A 20,805-nucleotide genomic window follows, 5' to 3' on the forward strand; every position below is an offset into this window, starting at 1 on the left:
AATTCTGCCATTAGCAGCAATGTGGATGGACCTAGGAAATATTATGCTTAGTGAAATTTGTCAGACAGAAGAAAACAAATACTGTATGATATCGCTTATATGTGGAGTCTAAAATAATGATACAAACAAATGTATATAGCAAAACAGAAACAGACTCACATATAGAAGACAGAGGGAAGAGGGAAGGGAGGAGGGACAAAATACGGGTATGCAATTAACATATGTAAACTACTGTGTATAAAATAAATAAACATATAATATAGCACAAGGAATTCTACCCACTATCTTGTAATAACCTGTAATGGAGTATATACTATATACTACTGGAGGAGGAAGTAGCAACCCACTCCAGTATTCTTGCCTGGGAAATCCCATGGACGGAGGATTTCAACTTCATAGCTGAACACACAACAGCTATATGCTATAATTCAATGCATTTTTTAAAAGAATTTTTTTAAAAAAAGACAAGTGAATGGAGAGTGTGAACTTGAATGCAGATCTGATGTCAGAGCCTGGGCTGCTTGTAACTACACTGAAAGTGAAAGTCTCCATGATGGGGTGACATTTGTGAAGAGACAGGGTTTTGAGATGAGATCCAGGCTGTCAATTCATTTAAAAGAGAGTAGTGTTGTGCCTTTTATGCCACGCTCCTTCCTAGAGGCCTGGCACCTGGGGTATCTAGTGATGGAGATGTTTTGAGCTGGAGAGAGGAGAGCTGGCCCTGGGGTCATTCCCAGTCACACATAGACTCTGCTTCTGTGTCCTCACACAGACAGGGGCTCTTGGTGCCGATGCACAGCTGAAAGAAAAGATGCTGATGAACAGAAGCTGCAAGGCCATCTATGTCCTGGAGGACAGGCTCTCAGGTGTCTCTGGGCTGACACTGAGTTTAGAAGGAAAAGGAGTGAGGCAACAGCCTGAGAAATCAAGAAGGAAAATGCCTCTAGCTGCAGGGCCTGGTCTCAACAGGGAGGCTGGGCTGACCCCTACACGGTATGGAGATGCCATGCTCGTGTTAACCAGGGGATGTGTTCAGCCAGTGCATCTGGTAGGAGCAGTTGTCAGAGCAGCCACTGCCCTCCAGCTTCTAAGCTTGGCCCCTCGCCCAGACCCTCGCATCCCTGTAGTCCGTGGTCCATGAATGTGTGCCTGGCAGAGCAGATGGCCTGCAGGACACTGCTCCTCACTGTGCCTGGAGTGCATTCCGATCAGTCGGTACCTGTCCAACGGACAGGGTCCATGCCCTAACGCACAGGAGGCAGGGTCTAAGCAAGGAGGATGAGGCATCAGAGGAGAGTCCAAGTGAGAATGGCCTTCACTGGGGGGTTCAGTTCAGTTCAGTCACTCAGTCATGTCTAACTCTTTGCAACCCCATGGCCCACATCACCCAAGCTTTCCTGTCCATCACCAGCTCCTGGAGCTTGCTCAAACTCATGTCCATCAAGTCAGTGATGCCATCCAACCATCTCATCCTCTGTCACCCCCTTCTCCTCCTGCCTTCAATCTTTGCCAGCACCAAGGACTTTTCTAATGAGTCAGTTCTTCGCATCAGGTGGCCAAAGGATTGGAATTTCAGTTTCAGCATCAGTCCTTCCAATGAATATTCAGGACTGATCTCCTTTAGGATGGACTGGTTGGAACTCCTTGCAGTCCAAGGGACTCTCAAGAGTCTTCTCCAACACCACAGTTCAAAAGCATCAATTCTTCGGAGCTCAGCTTTCTTTATAGTCCAGCTCTCACATCCATACATGACGGGGGTAGCTCCACTCATTTACAACTTAGGCGGGGGACAGTGGTGGGTTCAACCCTTGGAGAGAGTTGAGGCCTGAGACTTCAGAGAGCTTGCTGGACTGGTCAGTCTTGGCTCAGCCGTAGCCCTGGAGCTGGTATTTTGGAGGGAACTTCGATGTCTATGGAAGAGAAAGGCGGAGTGACCACCCATTCTTATCTACTGAGCAGTGCCTCCAGGGACGCCCTGATATTTTCCTAGTAAGTCTCAACTGCCCCCTCCATCCATGGTCTCCCATCAAGGACCAGGTCACCTTGGGCTGGAGAAGGGCTCTGCGCTCCTTGGAACATGCCAGGACCGTGGCTGGGCGGGGACACTGCAGCTCTTACAAATATTTGATTAGCTGCAATTGTGCTATACTTAGTTCTCCTTGCGAAGCATATGGCTGGGACAGATGGCTCGGTCAAGACTGAAGCACATAAACAGGGCTCTTTGCCTCCCATGTGCTGGGTCTCCTGATGACTTTTTACCAGAATGGGATTCAGAGTTAGAAGAGGGAGCTTTGCTTCTACTCTTCTCAGAAAACCCCAGGCTGTATGTTTCAAGCAGACTTAGTGCCGACTGTTTGTAAGGGAGCAGGGTAGGTGTGGGTGACAGGTCATCATGAGGACAGAGCAGGAAACAGAGCCAGCTTCCGGGACCCAGCTGCTGGAGCCCAGATCCAGTTCATGTCCACAAATGTTTATGAAACACGGCTGCCAAGTTCTCAGGAATCAGATCCCTCAGCCTTGGTCAGTCATGCGTTTTATAAATATTTGCCCAACCTGGACATCAGGAAAAGAGTTGCCTCTGTGCTGCATAAACCCTTACCTGGACTGCAAGCCTCCAGAGTGGTCATTTAAGGCCAGTTCTACCGTAGTAAATAATTTAGATTTTATTTCAAGTGTGATGGGGGTTGATGAAGTCTGGTTGAGATTTTATATTAATCAACTAAAGAGTAGTAATAGTAGAAGTAGAAATAAAGATTTCCATGTTGTCTATTGAGAGCAAATTATGAAGTGACCCAGAAAGGGTTCATCAGAACCACATTTTGAATGCAAACTCTCAGGATTTGTGCAAGATTGAATACGAGGCTGAGGGAGGAAGAGGAATTGATAAAGAGTAGGAAGTGTTTTACTCTTTGTGGTTAAGTTTTTGGGTAAGGGACACATGTGAGAAACACAACCAACTGAAGGCTCTGTATTGGATTACTTAAGTTTATGGTGTGGATCTGACATCAGAGGAATAATGTCAAGTGAGCAAGGGATCAGGTCTGCTCGAGAGAGTGATGGAGCTGGAGTCAGACACTTGAGGGCCCTGAGCTTGTAGGTGGCATATTGGTTTGTCTTGTATTGTTTAATCGCTAAGTTGTGTCTGACTCTTTGGAGACCCATGGACTGCAGCACATCGGCTCCTCTGTCTTCCACCATCTCCTGGAATTGTCTCAAACTAAGTCCATTGGGTCGGTGATGCTATCTTACATCTCATCCTCTGCCATCCACTTCTTTTGCCTTCAGTCTTTCCCAGCATCATGGTCTTTTCCAATGAGTGGCATATAAAATCTTGAAAACAGTGAGACCTGGGGGGAGCTTTACAACCCAGAGACAGGAGAGGCAGGAGAAGCAGGAGACTCCTAGGGGGAGTCAGGAGATGAGAGGGAAAGCATGAACTTAGCTGCTTTCAGTCAGCAGGCAAGTGGGGTGAAATAAGGAGTCTTCGTCTGTCTCTCCTGTTGAGTCAGATCTTTATTGTCATCTTTTGTCTGTGAAGGAACTAAGACTGGGAGAGCTAACATCTTACCGGAGGACTCCCAGCAAATCAACAGGGAGATCCCCGTTGCTCTGTCTTTCCAGGCATCACCCACTGCCCTGGTCTAAGCCCACTCTCTTCCCAGCATCAGGAAACAGTTGAGGGGACTTCCCTAATGGTCCAGTGGTTAAGACTCCACGTCTTCAATGCAGGGGACATGGGTTTGATCCCTGGTCAGGGAGCTAAGATCTCATGAGCCTCACAGCCAAAAAAACACCCAAGAACAGTTCAGATATTATGAAATGCAATGAGACATTTGTCCCTCTGATCATAATAAAGATCCAAACGAAAAAGAAACAATTAAGGGTTTCCCTTTCACTGCCCCAGGAGTTCTGCTAGAAGCTGCTGGAAATCTCTTCTGGATAATGTTTCATCGTCCTATCAGCAACACCCCCCTCCCCCATCCAATGGTGTATTCACTGCCATCTATCCCATGGGGGCTTAGTCACTCAGTCGAGTCTGACTCTTGTGACCCCACGGACTGTGGCCCACAAGGCTCCTCTGTCCTTAGGATTCTCCAGGCAAGCATACTGGAGGGGGTTGCCATTTCCTTCTCCAGGGAATCGTCCCAACCCAGGGATCAAACCCAGGTCTCCTGCACTGCAGAATCTTTACTGAGTGAGTTACCAGTGAAGCCCCACCTTCTCTCCGAGTACCTGTTAACATGACTCTATGCACAGTAATCTGGGTATTCAACCCTCCCTATCCTTGAGCGCCCATCCCCCTGTCACAGGGGGAGGACACCCAGTTGCAGACCAGGTACATTCCTGCTAACAGGTGTGTGAGGCACACATGATAGAGACCAGAGAAAACCCGCCTCTTGGAACTCTTTCCATTTCTTGTCTTTACAAAAGCAAGAGGGACAGGGCCCCAGACTGGGCTCTAATTAGAATACAAATGGAAACACCTGGACCGCAGAGGGTTACGATGGATCAGAAGGAAGCCCAGCAGGGCAACCACTGGGTGATTGGAGTGTGTTAGAGGTGACCCGCTGGTCTTTTACTTCTGAAATTACATAGCAACACACGTTATTGGCTAATAAAGTATTATCAAGTGCTGGCCTTTCTGGGCTCATTCTAATAGGTAGGTGGCAAGGGTTTATAATTAAGTCATTAAGCCCACTCAGTGTGGATGGGAGGATGCTCATGGCTAAATTACATCTGTAGCCCTTGTTCATTTTCAGGAATTTAAGGGTATTTTTTTCCCCTGCATTCTTTGGTTTGGTCGCTCTCCTTCTGCAGGGATGGATTTCTGCCAGGCCACGAACTCTGCTTTGCGACTTGAGTTTTCTTGCAGACTAAGATAGGAGCCAAGTGTTCTGGGAACTGAGCTAGCCTCAATGTAGGGAATCTTCTGAAAGCCATCCCTCTTCATGCCCCCCCCATTAATAACTAATTGATTGATGAACTCAATGCATATTTGTTTGGATATAACACTCAAGGCCTGCTGTTCCATCATGCTAGGACTTCAGTTCTTTTTCTGCAAAACAGAAGTGAGTAACATGTTGGAACTTTGTGATGGAGTAACACAAGTGCGATGAGAGAAAAAAGAAGTTGGAAAATATTGCGTTAAACATTGCAGACCATTCCTTACTGTTGGTGTACCATGACCAGTGACTGGCATTGTGTCCAGCACTGCCTGTGGGGTCGTTTGGATACTGAGTAAACAAGCTCGGAAATGAAAGAATGAAAAGAAGCACATGATTTGGAATCGCCATGACATTTGCTGCTGAGAACGTGAGGGCAGGAGGAGAAGGGGCTGACAGAGGATGAGATGGTTGGATGGCATCATCTCCTAGGTGGACATGAGTTTGAGCAAACTCTGTGTATGTTAGTTGCTCAGTCGTGTCTGACTCTTTGTGAACCCATGGACTGTAGCCCACCAGGCTCCTCTGTCCCTGGGATTTTCTAAGCGAAATTACTGAACTCTGTTGCCATTTCCTTCTCCAGGGTAACTTCCTGACCCAGGGATCAAACCCAAGTCACCTGAAGGCAGATTCTTTACCTTCTGAGCTACGAGGGAAGCCCTAACTGGGAAATAGTGAAGGATAGGGAAGCCCGGCGAGCTGCAGAGTTGGACACACTTAGTGACTAAACAGCAACAAGCACAGTATAACATAACCCTATGACCTGGAGTTCCCTCACAAAGGAAGCGAAGAACTCTCATCCTCAAGGTCAAGTGAGAATACTTCTTATTCTCTGGAGAAACAGTGACCATCTGGTTCAGGCGGCTTTTCTCTTCTGCCTGTTCTTTGAAACGGTTAGAAACAATAATGAAGCTTGGCTTCAGGGTGACTTTCTGTCCTTCCTGTTCCTAGAAATGACCAGCAAATAATCTAATGTAAAGAGTCGTCATCCTTGGCATCTTCATAATACCAGGAAATCTGTTAGGTTTTGAGAATTTCACAGTTAAACACATACTTCTTTAATCCTCATCTCATCTGGACCTGACACTGTGTCAAATAAGCAGGGCATGACTTTTGCCTCATTTAAGCTCCTGTTTACTGTCCTGCCCAAGGCCACACAGTGAGAAAGTAGCAGGGGTGAGTCTAGAACATCTCTGTTTGCTTTACTGAAGGAGAGCCTGTTCTAAACCATACAAAATTCAAGGTCATGACCTTGATTTGTTCATAATCAGACTTGGCTTTTACAACTTCCCTGAACTCTAATGTTCTGGAAAGTTCTCCCATGTGAATGTGTTCTGGGTTACAAGAAATATTATGATAACTTCTTGGCATCTTTGTTTTCAAATAGCCTAGACCTCACCCAGACATTGTCAGGCCTGGAGGGTTGGAAGGGTTTCCCCCAGAGTTTTGACTGCTTAGCACAGACCTGATTCTCTGGGGGGGCTCCTGTGTGCAGGCAGAGTCATGGCCATCTGCTTGGAATGGGAGAGGGAGTTCAGGCTACGAGGATGCCCTTGAGAGCATCCTGGCTTGGACTCTGGGACAGAGGGTCTATGCCAGATCAGCAGCACCCATGCTTTGTAATCTGTGCTCTCAGAGCCATGTGGGGCTGGAGGGAGATCTCTGCAGAGGGAAGGTGGTTGTTTGAGTTGTAGGCATTTAGAGGCACATAAATACGCAAAGTATTGATATCACTCATTTTTGGGGAAAAGAAATAGCAGAACCCAAAAGTGTTTTACTCTTGCTTTCTGGTTTGAAGTTCCAGATTGAACTATTTGAAATGTATTCTTTGGACGGCGGCAGTCATTGGAAAGCTCCTCTCCTTCATCTACCTGCTCTCTTGTTTCTACTCGTCTCCCCTTCCTTCTGTTCCCTTCTCTTGATCCACCCACTTTCTTTCCATCAATCTTGTTTCCCCTCAGAGTTCTAACTCTCCTTTTATATCCTCATCCATGATATCGATCCTGACGTGAAAAATAAGACACATACTTGGGAAGACTCTAACCTACATCTTCTCATTGGACCAGTGGTCTGGTCACCAAACATGCAAAAAGCAGTCTAAAGACAATCTCTAGGTCTATCCATGTTGCTGCAAATGGCATCATTTCATTCTTTTTTATGGCTGAGTAATATTCCTTTGTGGCTTCTCTGGTGGTTCAGAGGTAAAGAATCTGCCTGCAATGCAGGAGATGAGGGTTTGATCCCTGGCTCAGGGAGATTCCCTGGAGGAGGAAACAGCAACCTAATGTAATATCACTGGTGGGAAAATCCCACGGACAGAGGAACCTGGTAGGCCCAGCCCATGGAGTTACAAAGAGTTGAACATGACTGAACACGCATGAAATATTCCATTGTATATTTGTACCACATCTTCTTTATCCATTCCTCTCTTGATGGCCATTTAGGTTGCTTCTGTGACTTGGCAATAGTAAAATAAGTCAGAGAAAGACTGCTGCTGCTGCTGCTACTGCTGCTAAGTCGCTTTAGTCGTGTCCGACTCTGTGCGACCCCATAGACGGCAGCCCACCAGGCTCCCCTGTCCCTGGGATTCTCCAGGCAAGAACACTGGAGTGGGTTGCCATTTCCTTCTCCAGTGCATGAAAGTGAAAAGTGAAAGTGAAGTCATTCAGTCATGTCCGACTCTAGCGACCCCATGGACTGCAGCCTACCAGGCTCCTCTGTCCATGGGATTTTCCAGGCAAGAGTACTAGAGTGGGGTGCCATTGCCTTCTCCACAGAGAAAGACAAATACCATATAATATCATTTATATATAGAATCTAATTAAAATGAGACAAATGCATTATTTATAAAACATAAACACAAATTTTGAAAACAAACTTATGGTTAACAAAGGTGAAACACGGCCAGGAGGGATAAATTAGGAGCCTGGGGTTAATATTCACTACTATATATAGAATGGATAACCAGTGAGACCTACTGTTATAGAATGAGGAACTCAATATTCTATACTAATCTATATGGGAAAACAATCTGAAAAAGATGAATATATGTGTATGTATGACAGAATCACTTTACTGAACATCTGAAACTAACACAACATTGTAAATAAACTATATTCCAACAAAATTAAGAAAAAAGTGAGTCAGAATATTTGAAATAACACTTGGAATATGCCAAGACATGTTCTTTGCACTAATGTAAAAAGATTAAAGCGTAGAAAGAGGAAATGAGTGTCATTTCAACAACAACAAAAAACAGTTGAAAGAGAAAAGCGACTTTCTACCCAGCAGCTAGGAAAGGGCAGCCTCCCAAAGTCTGAGCAAGGTCTTTCAGCACAGAGAGAGTGGGCACCACCTTCACCTCTGGGTGCCCAGTACCTGGTGCATGAGAGGGTGCGGAGCACCGGGTGTGAACGAGCACCCTCTGTCTGCCAAGGAAGGTTCCGTGAACTAGCAAGAGAGCCAATCATAGAAAATTCAGGAAGTGGCCTTGCAGAAAGTCAGGAAGAGGGAACTAGGATAATGAGCAAGGTGTCCAAGTGTGGGTTGTCATTGTCAAAGAAGGGAGAATCCTGGTGGGAACAAAGCTGGCAGGCACTGTCACAGTGATGCCCACAAGCCCAGAGGGTGCCTTGTGATCAGTGAACCTTCCTTGGCAAGGAGGCACTTTTCATGCCCTAGTTCCTAGTGATGAGAAAATGCCACAGGTCCCACAGGGCATCAGAAATGCCTCGTCCTGGGCTTAATGGGGCATCTTGGGATGTGAGGGTCTCCTGTAAATACTGCTAAGTCCTGTTTGTCAATCTGCTGAAAAATCAGAGGAGCTCAGTCTCACGTATGTAGCCATTGGAAATGCGTTCAACAGAAAACTGCTACGACCTTTCTCGAAACACAATTGAAAAATCATCCTACTGTATTTTGCATGTCAGCCACATGCCTGGTCTTCAGATCTTGATTTATTTTATTCTCTTTGGTCTATACTGATCACAGAAGGTCAGTGTGTGGAGATGCCCATTTTTCACGTGGAAAGCTGCTCTTACAAGGGATGATGTCACTCGCCCAAGAAGGCAAGTGATTGAACTGTTTTGCTGGCTGTCCCTCCAGGTACTAGACGGCTCTGCGTTGCTCTGACCTTCAGAGTATTTACTCCATCCATCCTTGGCCATGATGTCAGTCTGACTTATAGATCAACCTGGCCTTGACAGTGATAGAGAAAGGGCTGGTGCAGCAAATAAAAACAGAAAGGCACTTGCACACAAGGATCATTTCTGTTTAAAAACCACATCAATTTGAATCCAACAGGTCTAAATAGGGCTGCATTGAGCCAGTAATTTTATTTCCTTCAGGATGAAGTGCCAATCTGAGCGGCTGTGGAAACAACCTGGGATTTTACATTTCTTTTTTTTTTTTCCTCCCTCCTCTGAAGCGACAAGGCAGGTGTGGAGCATCACTGTGCATGGGGTGGCGGCAGTGACCGTTTGTCCCTGTTTCTGAGGGACAGTTTGAGCCAGCTGGGGACTTTGCACAAGGCACTCAAGCTGTTTCCCTTTGTTGGTTGAGCTCATTTTAAAAAACATTTTCTTGCTTCCTTTAGCAGTCGCAGTAGTTCAGTTTCTCAATAGAGTGTTACAGAAAACTTACCTTTTGCTAGGAAATGGGTGTGTTTAAAACTTAGGTATTTATTCATTTTGGGTTGCACTGAGTCTTTGTTGCTGTGCGGGCTTCAGTTGCGGTGGGCGGAGGCTACTCTGCCGTGCGGTGCGCAGGCTTCTCGATGCGGTGGCTTCTCTGGGTGCAGAGCACAGGCTCCAGGTGTGCCGGCTCCAGTGGTTGCAGCAGGCGCAGTCATCGCGGCTCTCAGGCTCTGCAGCGTGGGCTCAGTAGCTGTGGCACACAGGCCCTGTTGCCCCGCAGCGTGTGGAATACTCCCGGACCAGGGGCCGAGCCTGTGCCTCCTGCATTGGCAGACAGACTCCCATCCACTGTGCCACCAGGGAAGTCTGAAATGGGTGCATTTCGCTCATTCACTGGAGACTTCTCTTCCCAGATGTCATACAGATAGATCTGAGGATGGGTCCACACAGTACCTCCTCTTATAGCAACCGACGGGACACCTGCCTCCTCCTCTTTGCGCCTTGGTCTCTTTGTGATGAGAACTTACCCCAGCAATTTTCTGAAAGGGCTAAGGAAAGAAACACATTTGAAAAATATGTTGGAAGCTGTGAAATACCACTTGTTTGGCCATTATTATGAACGCATGATGATTGCTTCATATAAATATAAATATTATTGATTTTAGAAGATTTCTATAGTTCTCAAACTGTGCAGTTTAAGTGATTTGGAGGAATTCACCCATTTTTCTCTCCATAGTAATCCTGACCAGTGGACACGAGAAGATCCTGAAATTCAACTTAACTCTGAGTCACTGTTTAGGGATTAGGGTACATTTAGAACCCATTCTAGTATTCTTGCCTGGGGAATCCCATGAACAAAGTAGCCTGTATAGGGTCATAGACAGAGAAGCCTGTATAGGGTCGTGGACAGAGGAGCTTGTATAGGATCGCCAAGAGTTGGACACGTCTGAGCACACAGGCACAGAATGTATCGGAGGACATGGAGTTGAACAGGTTCCTTAATAAACTGGATGTCTAGTATAATAACATATTTATCTGAAGTAAAAGACAGATTTTCCTTCATATCCTATGTGGTATAAAAGCCACACTTTCAGGAGAGAGAGATTCTGTGGGCACTAGGGCATCTCTGGAGAAGGAAGGGCAATTTCTGTCTTTATCTCTATGTTATTTCTCGGAGAGGGGGATTAAGGAAGACATTATGGAGGAAGGGGTGTGTAAGCAGGAGAAGAATTTGACAGGTACTAATTTATAGCCAGGGGTTTCCCTGGTGACTCAGATGGTAAAGAATTTGCCTGCAATGTGAGAGACCCAAGTTCGATCCCAGCATTGAGAAGATCCCCTGGAGAAGGGAATGTCAGCCCACTCCAGTATTCTTGCCTGGAGAATTCCGTGGGCAGAGGAGCCTGGTGGGCTGCTCTCCATAGGGTTGCACAGAGTTGGACACAAATGAGCCACTAGCACTTTCTGGCTTTCACTGTCCAGCTAAGGAGCACTGCCCATGTGATGGCAAGTGATTTCGCTAAGATCTTACAGCTTATAAAGGATTGAACAAAGTTCCTTCTGAGATTTAGTGACCATAAATCTTCCACGATGGAGTCGTGTTCATCTGTAGACCTTGGTCTTTGGGAATTGAAATGCAGTTTGGGGCCGTTGCTAGACTTGAGCTAGACTGACAGCCCAGGAGGCGGAGGATCCAGGCAGGACGGGAGTTCACGGGCTTCTACCGGTTCTCGTTTTGCAGACAGCAGCAGCCCACACTCAGCCTGCGTCCACGACAGCACCGTGCGCAGCCGGGTCTTCCAGATCTTATACAGGAATGAGGAGGTGCCCATCAATGATGCTGTGATCTTCCGAGCTCATCTGCTCTTAGATGGTGAAAGGGTAAGTCCCGAGCCTACTGCCAGACACAAGTGCTGAGTCCTCCTGTGCCTTTTGTACCCATTGCTAGGAGCCTGCCAAGTCGCTTCAGTTACGCTGACTCTTTGCAACCGTATGGACTATAGCCCGCCAGGCTCCTCTGTCCATGGGATTCTCCAGGCAAGAATACTGGAGCGGGTTGCCATGCCCTCCTCCAGGGGAATCTTCCTGACCCAGGGATCAAACCCGTGTCTCTTATGTTTCCCTTATTGGCAGGTGATTTATTTACCACTGTGCCACCTGAGAAGCCCCGTTGCTAGGAGAATGGGGCGCAAGGAAGATGCTCTAGGCTTGTTCTGAAATCTGACAGGTCAGGACTCGGGATTTTAGAGCATTCCTGCACTTCCTGATTTAGTCAGTCTTGCACTCATGCTTTTGTTCATTTACTTGCTTATTTCACATACCAAGTGAAACCTGTGGACTAACTTGCTGGGCTTCTGTCAGTAGGTCAGTCAGCAAGTGTTTGCTGAGTACCTACTTTGTGAAGGGATGTGGGGTGGGCCCTTAGATGATGGGCAAGGCTGAAGAAGGCACCAGGAGTACTCCCTGAAAGGATGGATGCTTCATCAGAAAAAAGACATACAGACAGGCACTGGTAGCTGGAGAAGACTTTTGGGAGTCCTTTAGGCTACAAGGAGATCAAACCAGTCAATCCTAAGGGGAATCAACCTTGAATATTCATGGGAAGGACTGATGCTGAAGCTGAAGCTCCAATACTTTGGCCACCTAATGTGAAGAGCTGACTTATTGGAAAAACCCCTGATGTTGGGAAAGATTGAAGGCAAAAGGAGAAGGGGAAGGATGAGATGGTTAGATAGCATCACTGACTCAATGGACATGAATTTGAGCAATCTCCAAGTGACAGTGAAGGACAGAGGAGCCTAGCATGCTGCGGTCCATGGGGTTGCAGAGTCAGACACGACTTAGCGACTGAACAGCAACAAATAGTAGCTGAAATGCGCTGTGCTAGCTGCATCTGCAGATGAGCACAGGGCACTGAGGATGGAGATGAACTCTGCAGGAAGACATTAATGCCTTCACAAAGAAGCTGGCTTTGAGATGCTGGGACTAAGACTTCATCAGACTAAGAGAAAGATGAAGGGCATCCTGTACAGGGGGAACAGTATGAGTCAAAGCCCAGAAGCCTTGGAGCCAGGCATCCCTGGAGGAGGGTGCAGCTAGAACAGAGGCCCTGAGGTAGGAATGGGGAGGTGGTGAGGAATCCTGTGGTTACTAAACCCCAAGGTACCCAGCCATCATCACTGGTTGCTTTCCCTAAGTTCTCCCCACACCTTTGTAAATCAACTCTGTTTAATGAACTGAATCCATCGTCTACTTCTTTCCTGGACTCTGGTGGGTACAGGCCATTTAGGAAAAGATATGGAGGTGGTTTTGGGGGTTCAGGGACTTCCAGTTAGACTGCATGCCCAAGCTCAGCTTCCCCGAATTCTACTAAGAGAAGGTCACTTGACTTCTCATGGGCCATTGTCCTTTGGCACATTGATCTCAGAGAGCTTCCCGGGCAAAATGGTTATAATTGGAGGCTGGGTTTTGGACATGACTCAGGTCTCTCAGTCATTATTCCATCTGAATTCCATCAGACTCTCTTTCCTGCCCCTATGAGTTCAAATCTTTTCAAGGTTTGCACTCAACACTCAAGTTGAGATCACATGAGGTTGCCACAAGCCATGTTCTGAGTGTGAACAGGGCATGTTTGCCAGCGCTTAGTCCTGTGTTCGTTTTGTACAAGATGTTGTTCCTATGGAACACTGTGTTTTCTTCTGCGTGGAAAATCACTTATCTTTACAAGCTAATAATTTATTATTGTGTTGGGGTTAATCTTTATGGCAGCAAACAGCGTTATCATTAATCATTGCATCTGGATGAGTGACAATTAGAGTTAATTGGATACGTTCATAAAAGCTGTATCTCTGGAATGGATGTATTAGCTCTAGGGAATGTCTGTTTATGGTAGCCAAAGCATTGCGTATGGCCAGGAGGCCAGAGTTCGTGGTCACACACGCACATAGTCCTGGGTGTGAGCAGTCGGCGTATACAGTGCTGACACAGCACACGATTGCATGTGCTATGGTAAGTGTACGATGGCCTTTCTTCACACACTTTTATGCGCATTTTCTCACATCGTTACACAAAAGCAGTGATCTGTGGAGTAAGTGTGGGCTTCCCTGCTGAGTGGGCACAGTGGTAAAGAACCTGCCTGCAGTACAGGAGCCACTGGAAACTCGGGTTCAGCCTTTGGATTGGGAAGATCCCCTGGAGGAGGGCATGGCAACCCACTCCAGTGTTCTTGCCTGCAGAATCCCATGGACAGAGGAGCCTGGCGGGCTACAGTCCAAAAGAATCAGACACGACTTAGCAACTTAGCATGTAGACAAGAAGTAAGCATAACCATTTTACCCCCAATTTACAGATGAAAAACAAACTTAGGTTGGTTGGCCCAAGGTCACATAGATGCTAAAAGACAGAGCAAGATCTGCACCCATGTAGCTTGGCTTCCAAAGCTGCTTTCTTATCCCCTCAGCTGTGGTACAGCTCAGAAAAGAGGTTCATAAGGGAAGAGACGATACAAGACTTACTATTATAAGTAGAGTTGAAATCAGTTACCCTAGACTGTACAACCCACGACACAGGTTAGACTGAGGGGGAAGACTGAGGAAGTAAGGAACCCTTGGCTAAATCTGGGCTTTGGACCCACTAACTGGTTAAGCCTTGGAAGTGACTTTTCTGCATTGAGTCTCAATTTCATTTGTAAGTGGGGAAAATATGTCTTATTTCCGTTATTCTGCTACATAGTAACTCTTCTGTAAATCCTGGCTAGGTTATTGTTTCTACTACTGTATAAAACTGACTCCTGGTGCTAGAAAGTCACCCACCTGGGAAGTTGGGGTTAACAGATGTAAGCTACTATATATAGGATGGATAAACAACAAGGTCCTGCTGTATACACAGAGAACTATTTCAATAAGCTATGATAAACTGTAATGAAAAAAATGTAAGAAAAAATGTATACTTATACACATTCTTTTTTATATTTTTTTACTTATATTGTACCTATATATTCTTTACACATATATGTATATACTCTTACATTCTTTTAAAATGTTTTTATGTTCTTTATATATTTATGTGTATATACACACATATTATATATATATATATATATATATATACACACACACACATAACTGAATCACTTCACTAAGTAGCAGAAATTAACACAACATTGTAAGTCAGCTCTTCTTCAATTAAATGAAAAAACACCTTTGAAAGGAAGCCATCTCTTTAACCAGAATAAGGCAGGGCAATGGAAGGGCAAGTTTGTTTGTGTGTGTGTATGTGTGCACGCCTGTGTGTGTGTGTGTTTGGAGAGAGAGGCATGTAATGAAGAAATGACCATGTCAATGTATGGCAAAACCAATACAGAATTGTAAAGTAAAAAAAAAAAAAAAAAGCAGAGATTTAAAAAAAAGAAGAAAAAAAAGAAGTGAATGGTTCAAGAAACCAGTGACTGCCTTCTGGAGCATCTTGCAATTAAAGATGTATTGGGATCTCAGTGAAGTCATAGCCAGGCTCCATCTAGTGACAGCTGATCCTGCTCCTGAATTTCTCTCTTTTCTCCAAAGAGCCTTGCAGCAAGTTTAAAACTGGAGCCTACGGTGAATTTTTGTTCAGTAGGCAATGCATGCTCGGAGGTGGTTAGGAGGGCTGGTTTTGCCAGTCTGACTCCCCAGGAGCTGGTGACAAGAGGCTGAGTTGCTTGGGTTGTGTATATAAAGCGGGGTACATGATTATGCAAAACAAAGCTAAGAGAGGAAGTTATTCATAGCTCTCAGATTCAGCAAAATGTGAACTTTGAAATACTTAATTTTTTTTCACAAATTTGAAAGCCCTGGGAAGCTAAAGATAAATTCCATCCATATGTCTCTGCCTGAGTTATGCTTAACCAGGAACATGCTTCCGAAGAGGCTTTTGGGTAGGAGACTTCCATCCCTGCAGAATGAGGGCATTCTTGTAAAGAAACAGAACCCAGAGGTGGGGGTGGAGAAGAGATGCATTTATTCATGAATGCTCTCTACAGGGGGGACATTGTTCCTGGAGCTGTGGATCCAGAACGGATTAAGCCTAGTCTGTCCCTTAATGATACCAGATTACAGGGGACACTAGGCAAGAAAATGGCCAGAGGGGTTTAGCCACAGGCAGATGGAGTTTCTCAGTGAGTCCCCAGAGCCAAGTGGAGCTTCTGAATGCCAGCTCAGCGTGGCCAGATCCGGGGATTGTTTTTTCAGAAGCTGGAAACCTGAGATGGAAATGTGAAAACTGCCTGTTTTCTGCTTGTTCAAACAAGTGTTTTCTGCTTGTTCAAAACACAGTAAGAAGTGCAATGAGGACTAAACAGGTGTCCGCAGCTAATATTGTTGCTGTTGTTCAGTCGCTAAGTCATGTCTGACTCTTGGCAAACCCATAGACTGCAGCACAGCAGGCTCCTCCGTCCTCCCCTATCTCCTGGAGTTTGCTCAAATTCATGTCCATTGAGAAGTTAATATTGGGTTGGCTAAAAAGTTTGTTTGGGTTTTTATGTATCATGTTATGAACTTCTTGGCCAACCCAATATTTGTCTCATGGGCTTGTAACCCCAAAGTTATAAAGCTGAGACCATTTTATAGGAAGCATTGAATGCTAAAATAGAAAACAACAACAACAGGGTTTTGCGATTCACAGAGGAGAATGGTCCCATCCAGCCTGAGGGTGAGGAGGAGATGACCCCAGTCCCGGGTGTGTGGTACTTACTTGGGTTTCCTGAATGGGGGCATCAATGAGATCTGGTTTTTAGCAAGTGACTCCTGGGGTCACCATCTTTTAGATGTACGTGAGAAGTTGGCAAGTAGAACAAATAGTTTCCCGTGCTAGTTAATGAATACGGTTTTTTAAAAGCTGAGAATGGAAACAGTCATGGGTAGGATGTGAAATGCTGAAGTGTCTGAAAGCATAAAAGGTTAGATGTAATGGATTGCAAGACAAAAATGCAGGATCCGCTTTCTTGTGAAGCTGAGTTGCCTTGGGAAGTGACTTTATTTCCTCCTCCGAACCTGAAGGATAGCACCAGCCCCTCGAAGGGGCCACAAGCAATGCCACCTCCATCATTTTTCCAACTCTAGCCAAGTGGGGTTTCCTCTGAAATTCCCTGCTTTCACCTTTCCAAAGCAGTTGCCAGAGAACACTTCACCTCTGCTTCTGAAGATTCCAGATCAAATCTCTTTGGGAAATAAGTTTCTCAACTGTCCTGCAAGCTAGAAAACTGACTTAACATTTCTCTTCCTGTAAATTGACTTTTCCCGATATCTGACTACCTAAATCCCTTCCGTTTTCCATGTAAAACAGATGCCCTGTGCCACCAGAATTCCATAGAACATGGAAATTCCGCTTTACACATAAATGATATTTATTTTGCAACGAGCTTTTTTTTTTTTTTTTTTAACTTTGGAAAATTGACCACCTCAGTGTTTCCTCCCGACCAGATCTGACTCCTGCAATCCTTAAACGCTGTTTCTCTTCCAGGTGGAAGAAGCGGTAAGTGAAGTCGATTTCCAGCTCAAGGTGGATTTGCACTTTACGGACAGTGAACAACAGTGAGTGTCCTGGGAATCCTTCAAGCATGATGGTACAATTTCCTGTGCTCAGCCCTTCTCCAGCTCTAGGGTATCTTGATAGCCATGAACCTCAGAACCTCGCTTAGAAACCTGGTTCCTGATCAGCTGAAGAAACGTGAACAAGGAATATGTATGTGGTCATTTCAAGCTGTGTGCCTTTTAGGCAGCTTGCTCAGCAGCTACAGGCACAGACAACTCCTGACTTCCCAGCTTTATTCACTAGCACCTTCTTATCTCCAGCACTCACCCCCATATACTTGCAATGCAGTATTAATTAGGTCTTTAGATTAATGACTCTATAAGCCTACAAACGTCAAGGCCCCTTCTGAATCAGAGGAGATTCTGCCAGGATCCTCATCTTTACACTGAATTTTTGCTTAATGTTTCAACTCTGAAAATCCACTGATGTATAACCTACTGATTCAGTAAGGAAGCAACCCTCCTTTTACTCATAACTGCTTCCTTTAAGCTTGTTCTGTGGCCTCTTCCTTCTACTCCAGAAGTGAAACAGTCATGTCATATCTGTTCTTTCATGTCGTAAATAGTTCTTTTTTCAGTTATGAAAAAGTCCAGTAGAATGTATTCCCCAAACTCGATCATTCAACATGTAATTTCTTTCCATCGGCACTGCCTTTTGGCTCCACTGCACCCCAGCTCCGAGATTTCTCAGGGTGGGAAACACCCACTGTGGCAAAAGGGTTTGCGGAGCCTCTTTTACAGCTTCCTGCCTCCTTCCCCATGGGTTGTGTGGGCCTCTCAGGGTCATGCACAGAGAGGAGGGAGGAGATTGCAGATGGCGCCGGGGGTCATGCTTCATGGGTTCAGTTGCAGGCAGGACACTTCACAGGGTAGGTGCTGGATCACTGCTTTATCTACTCTTGGGGTGTGCTTGTGACCCCTTGGAGCTATGCCCTTTAGCTGGTTCCCCTCTCCTCCAACCCCTTCAGTTCTTTGAAATAATGATGCCTCTTATGGCTGGGTCGTTCACTCCTTGCCAGAAGCTCTTTTGGCAGATTCTTCTCTGGGGACTGCACATCTGGCTCTTGGATAATGATCACAGCACTTTCATCCTCATCTCACGCTGGGGGGGACTCCCACCCCATTGTGGTTCACTCTTCCTTGGCCGTCCCAGCTACCCTCAACTTCTCTCCTGAGGACCTTTGCAGGATACATCAGGCACCAGGACTTGTGCTCCTTCGATTCTAGGGGACACAGGGCATGCCCCCTTGAAGACGCCCCTGATTAGGCTTAAGGTGAAGATGGAGGTGCTTCTTTTCCATTCGTGTTATTAGCACAATCTCAGCACAGTCTGACCACTTTCTGCAAATTAATCCTCACTTCAGAACTCCACAACCTCTTCAGCAAATGTTTCACCTTCTCCAGTGGGAAATAGGAGATCAGGTGGCCAAGGGGCTGATGCTGGTGGAACGATTCCCAAACCCTTCAAATTTCAGAGTCTCTGTTAGAGCTTTGCTTCCCTTCTTAAGGACTGTCCCATCCCTGAGATGTGTCTGATTGTTAAGGGAGTTTTCATAACATGGGGCGTTGAATTAGAGGGACTGTGACTAAAATGTTAGAAACCTGACTGTGTCTCTGCTTTGAGAATAGACACTTGCTGATGCATATGTAGATGGTAATGCCATGGCTTGGCTGGCAGGAGGATCTGTCCAGGGGCTTGCCACTGCATCTGTGCTCAGCATCACAGATTCCTCACGCTTGTCTTTATCTGCACCCCAAGCCCTCTGGCCACCTGCTTCTCTCATCACTTCTGCTTACCTTTTGGAGGGATCGTGGATGCTTGAGAAATCTTCTCTTCCTCACCCCATCCCCAGGACTTATTGTTCTAGCACCACGTGGAACTCAGAAGCCTCATATGAAGCTGGCCTTCTTTCTAAGCTATAAACTCAGAAGTGAAGTCCTTGTCTCTATTGTTCTCATGTTCCCTCTCAACTATCTAGGATTTCTATCATTCACTCATTTTATTAATTTCATTAAGACCCCCTGATCTATATTCTTACACCTCTTCCTTCAGAGGTGTTCATCCATAGTTCCCTGGCACACCTTTCCATTGGATCACAGAACCTTGTCACTGATCCTAAACTCAGCCTAGAAGTCATCCCCTACCCAGCCCTCCAGGGCGGGAAATGATCAGGTATTACCTTGTTGCCATCAGAATAGTAGTTAACCGAGAGGCTGCGTGCCGGGGACTGGCCCAAAGCAAATGTAACTCAGCAATGGGCTCTGAGCTCCTTGACTATGAGACACTGGGTGCATTTCGGCACTTTTCTAAATCTCAGACAGGCTTCATTACAGGTTCTGTACTTCATGGGTCTGTTATGAGGGTTAAGAGAGGGAATATCTAAGCCGGGCCAGGCGCGGGGCCCAGGGATGAGTGTCGTCTTCCTCTCCGTAGCTTCCTAGATGCGTGTGGGGCAAATTTCCGTGTGTCACTTCCTCCCTATAGCACAAAGGCCTTAATAACCATCAGAGCAGAGTGTTTTCTTGGAGTATAAGATTAGCTAAGAGGAACAGGAAGCCAGAGGCCGGGCAGGACTTGAAAATGCCATATTTTTTAATTTTCATAAATTGGGTTTAGGGATGACAAAGCATCTCTATTACATCCTGGGGGTAGACTTCAGGCTTTGAAACATGACCCAGGCAGTCAGCTTCTTTTGGAGTCATTTAGGCCTGAGCAGGATCAAAACAGAGGAACATGCCAGGTGATGTCGGGGGCACAAGGGCTCTGAATGTCCACCCTGTCAGTGGTTCTCAGGGGACGATTGTGTCCCCCAAGGGAATTTGGCCAAATCTGGAGACATTTTCTCATTATTAAAAAAATTTTTTTTTCACATTTTAATTTTTTTGGCTCTGCCATACAGCGTGCATGCAGGACCTTAGTTCCCTGAGCAGGGATCGAACCCGAACCCATGTCCCCTGCATTGGGAGCTCAGAGTCTTAACCACCAGATGGCCAGGAGGTCCCTCTGGGGACATTTCTGATTGTCACTCTGGGCAGGGGGTGGGTGCTCCTGGCTTCTAGTGGGTGGGGTCCGGGGATAGTCCTAAACATCCCATGATGCATAGGATTGCACCCCACTCCCCAGCAGAGCATTGTTCCACTCCCAAGGGTCTGTATCACTGAGGCTGGGAAACCTGCTCTAGCCTGACCTTGCATTTGAAACTGCTGCTCTGCAAAGGCCCATGAGCACGTGTTTGCACAGGGATGGGGAGCTCACTTCTCCCCGACAGAGCCCACCCTGTCCTGGACAGTCCTGCCTATCAGGACATCCCTCTTTACTTCAAGGTACAGGTCACCCCTGTGTGCCTTCCCTCAGTTGCTCTCAGGTTCAGTCCTTGGGGCTGCACAGACACACAAGACTTTTTACGCCATCTCTTCCTCTCCAGTTAAACACCAGAGCTCTTTCTCTGAGTTTTGTGTTTGTTGGATTTTTTGGGTTGGTTTTTAGTTCCTTTATAAGAACCTAAGCATTTGCTTCTGAATGCCATCCAGTTCATCTCTGTTTTCTCCCACCTTGTTGTTTTGTTGTTGTTCTTTTTCGCTCAGTCGTGTCTGACTCTTTGCAGCCCCATGGGCTGCAGCACACCAAGCTTCCCCGTCCTTCACTCTCTCCTGAAGTTTGCT

General features: G+C 46.1%; 1 protein-coding gene across 1 annotated transcript in view; it reads left to right on the forward strand.

The window, feature by feature from the left end:
- LOC120879100 (protein FAM135B-like) overlaps nt 1-20,805 on the forward strand; it is a 122,174-nt gene that overhangs the window by 55,118 nt on the left and 46,251 nt on the right. Inside the window, exons 3-4 of the mRNA XM_040262161.1 lie at nt 11,319-11,458; nt 17,072-17,142. Of these exons, the coding sequence (XP_040118095.1) occupies nt 11,319-11,458; nt 17,072-17,142 (211 nt within the window). The remainder of the gene's footprint in view (nt 1-11,318; nt 11,459-17,071; nt 17,143-20,805) is intronic.

This window comes from Oryx dammah, unplaced genomic scaffold (assembly GCF_014754425.2).
Source record: "Oryx dammah isolate SB20612 unplaced genomic scaffold, SCBI_Odam_1.1 HiC_scaffold_19, whole genome shotgun sequence".
Taxonomy (NCBI): Eukaryota; Metazoa; Chordata; class Mammalia; order Artiodactyla; family Bovidae; genus Oryx; species Oryx dammah.